The following is a 2,747-nucleotide window of genomic DNA, read 5'->3' as shown; positions in this document are numbered from 1 at the left end:
AGTGCACTAAGTGTACTTAAATTGTATTTTAGCACACTTTTTTCACACTTTGTATATTCTTTTAATATATTATTGCTATACTTTAAATTAGTCATAAATATATTTATAAATGTTCAAAAGTAGGGTTCAAGTGTATTTCTAGTTGTAACTAAATATATTTTTTTAAATACAGATATAGTATGTTAAAAGCACATTTTAGTTCAATTTCATGGTGTCTCAAAATAGCACAGTTGAGTACACTTAGATGGTATTAAGTTTATCTTAACATATACTTAATACTATTTTTTAGTACAATAAGTACAAAATTAGTGTGCGAAAATAGAGCACTTTTAGTACATTACTGAAAAGTGTACTAAGTATACTTAAATAAAGTGTATTTTAGTGCACTTTTTTTTAACCTGGGAGAATTACCACACTCAAAATCAGTTTAAGTGTTAGTGCTAATAATGCATTTATATTAAGTGTACTTAAGTACAACTTTTGGGAAAATGTACTTCTACTACAATACATTACTAATAGATTTTTAATAAAATAAATTTAATGTAAACTTAAAATTACCACACTCAAAATCAATTTAAGTGTTAGTGATAATAATGCATTCACATTAAGTGTACTTAAGTACAACTTTTGGGAAAATGTACTTCTACTACAGTACATTACTAATAGATTTTTAATAAAATCAATTTAATGTAAACTTAAAATTACCACACTCAAAATCAATTTAAGTGTTAGTGATAATAATGCATTCATATTAAGTGTACTTAAGTACAACTTTTGGGAAAATGTACTTCTACTACAGTACATTACTAATAGATTTTTAATAAAATCAATTTAATGTAAACTTAAAATTACCACACTCAAAATCAATTTAAGTGTTAGTGATAATAATGCATTCACATTAAGTGTACTTAAGTACAACTTTTGGGAAAATGTACTTCTACTACAGTACATTACTAATAGATTTTTAATAAAATCAATTTAATGTAAACTTAAAATTACCACACTCAAAATCAATTTAAGTGTTAGTGATAATAATGCATTCATATTAAGTGTACTTAAGTACAACTTTTGAGAAAATGTACTTCTACTACAATACTAATAGATTTTTTATATATTAACTTATTTTAAACTCAAGATTAGTATGTAAACAGTGTACTAAAAATCAACTAATGTTTAAAGCATTTAAAGTACACTTTTGAAAAACACACTAATAAAACTCTTTTGGATGTTTTTTCTGTAGTGTACTTTATTGTAGTACACTAAAAAAATATTTAAGTATTACTGGTATTTAGTATACTTTTGTCAAGTGTACTAAAGTCCTACTGAAGTATAAACATACTTTTAATTAGTAAATTTATAGTGTATAACCATCAAACTTTTAACACAAAAAAAAACAATGTACTAAAAATGTATTTGCGGGTATTTAAGTGTATTTTAATTGCATTTAAATATATTTTTTTTTCACCTGGGTAGGCCTGCAGCGATGCGTCGATGACGTCGACGACCCGGTTCTAAAAAAACATCGACGTCAAATCCAGTAGTCGACACATCACGTCCACTCACCAGACGCATGTGGGCGACCAAACAAAGCAGCATGGATAACGAAACTCCGCCCACTTCTCAGGTTCAGCAGCCTGCACTCCCAAGCAATACATGTCATCAGAAACAGGGCTCGACATTAACTCTTGTCCGGGACAAGTGGATTTTGTGAATGGGCAAGTGAAGGAATATCTCAGCAGCCTCAGCCGCATGCCAGCTCCTCGTACCGGGAGGCTCAAAAGCAGAGCGTTGCCTCCCGTGCGCCCCCCGTTGGCAGGGACCGCGGGTCTCGGCGATGCTCTAAGTCGGGTCCTTCAAAGCCCAAGACCGATCTGAGGGTCGTTCTTCAGGCTAAGAAGGGCCCGGCTAAATGGCCCTGACTTATTTGGAGGGCCGTTGGGGACAGTCCCCTCCGGGGAAGAGCGGTCAACACCTCATCATACGGTGCCCGTCTCTCCTCGGTGTCCCCAGGGGTGTGTCTTGCAAACCCTGTCACCAGTGGTGCTTCAGGGCGCAGCAGACCCCAGCGAGCGCAGTTCTCGGCTACTGCCCGTCATCGTAGCGGTACCGGGAAGCTCGCGACCCCCAAGGGGGTCTCTTCTACAGCTGACTGGGTGCTTTCCTGCCGGTATGCCGCTTCAGGTCCCCAGGCCAGCTGTCTCTCCAACACCAGAGGTCAGCCTCGAGAGCGGAGTATTTCCCACTATTGTGGGCCCTCAGCAGGCTCTGGTCATGGAACAAGAAGTAAACACTCTTCTGGGCAAGGAGGCCATCGAGGTGGTCCCTCCTCACGATCAAGAGTCCGGGTTCTACAGCCGGTACTTCATAGTTCCAAAGAAGGATGGGGGCCTCAGGCCCATCTTAGACTTGCGAGTTCTAAATCAGTCAGTCATGTGTCTCAAGTTCAGGATGCTGACTGTCAAGCAGGTTGTCTCACAGATTCGGTCCGAGGACTGGTTTGTGACAATAAACCTGAAAGATGCATACTTTCATGTCTCCATCCTTCCTCAACACAGGAAGTTCCTGAGGTTTGCTTTCAGGGGCGAAGCATACCAATATCGGGTTCTTCCTTTCGGCCTTGCACTCTCACCCCGCACTTTCACGAAGTGTGTGGATGCAGCTCTGGCTCCGTTGCGACTCCAGGGCATCCGCATACTCAACTACATCGACGACTGGCTGATTTTGGCCCAGTCCGAGCAGGTGGCAGT

At 38.8% G+C, this 2,747-nt stretch overlaps 1 protein-coding gene across 1 annotated transcript in view; it reads right to left on the bottom strand.

Annotated features, from left to right (window-relative positions):
* The window catches only part of cybrd1 (cytochrome b reductase 1), a 4,494-nt gene extending 2,922 nt beyond the window's left edge, over positions 1-1,572 (bottom strand). The window contains exon 1 of the mRNA XM_073845036.1: positions 1,564-1,572. Within this exon, the coding sequence (XP_073701137.1) occupies positions 1,564-1,572 (9 nt within the window). The remainder of the gene's footprint in view (positions 1-1,563) is intronic.
* Between the last annotated feature and the right edge of the window lie 1,175 nt (positions 1,573-2,747).

The sequence above is a fragment of the Garra rufa genome, chromosome 8, assembly GCF_049309525.1.
Source record: "Garra rufa chromosome 8, GarRuf1.0, whole genome shotgun sequence".
Taxonomy (NCBI): Eukaryota; Metazoa; Chordata; class Actinopteri; order Cypriniformes; family Cyprinidae; genus Garra; species Garra rufa.
Note: the sequence above shows the minus strand (reverse complement) of the source record. Positions and strands in the feature narration are given on the sequence as shown.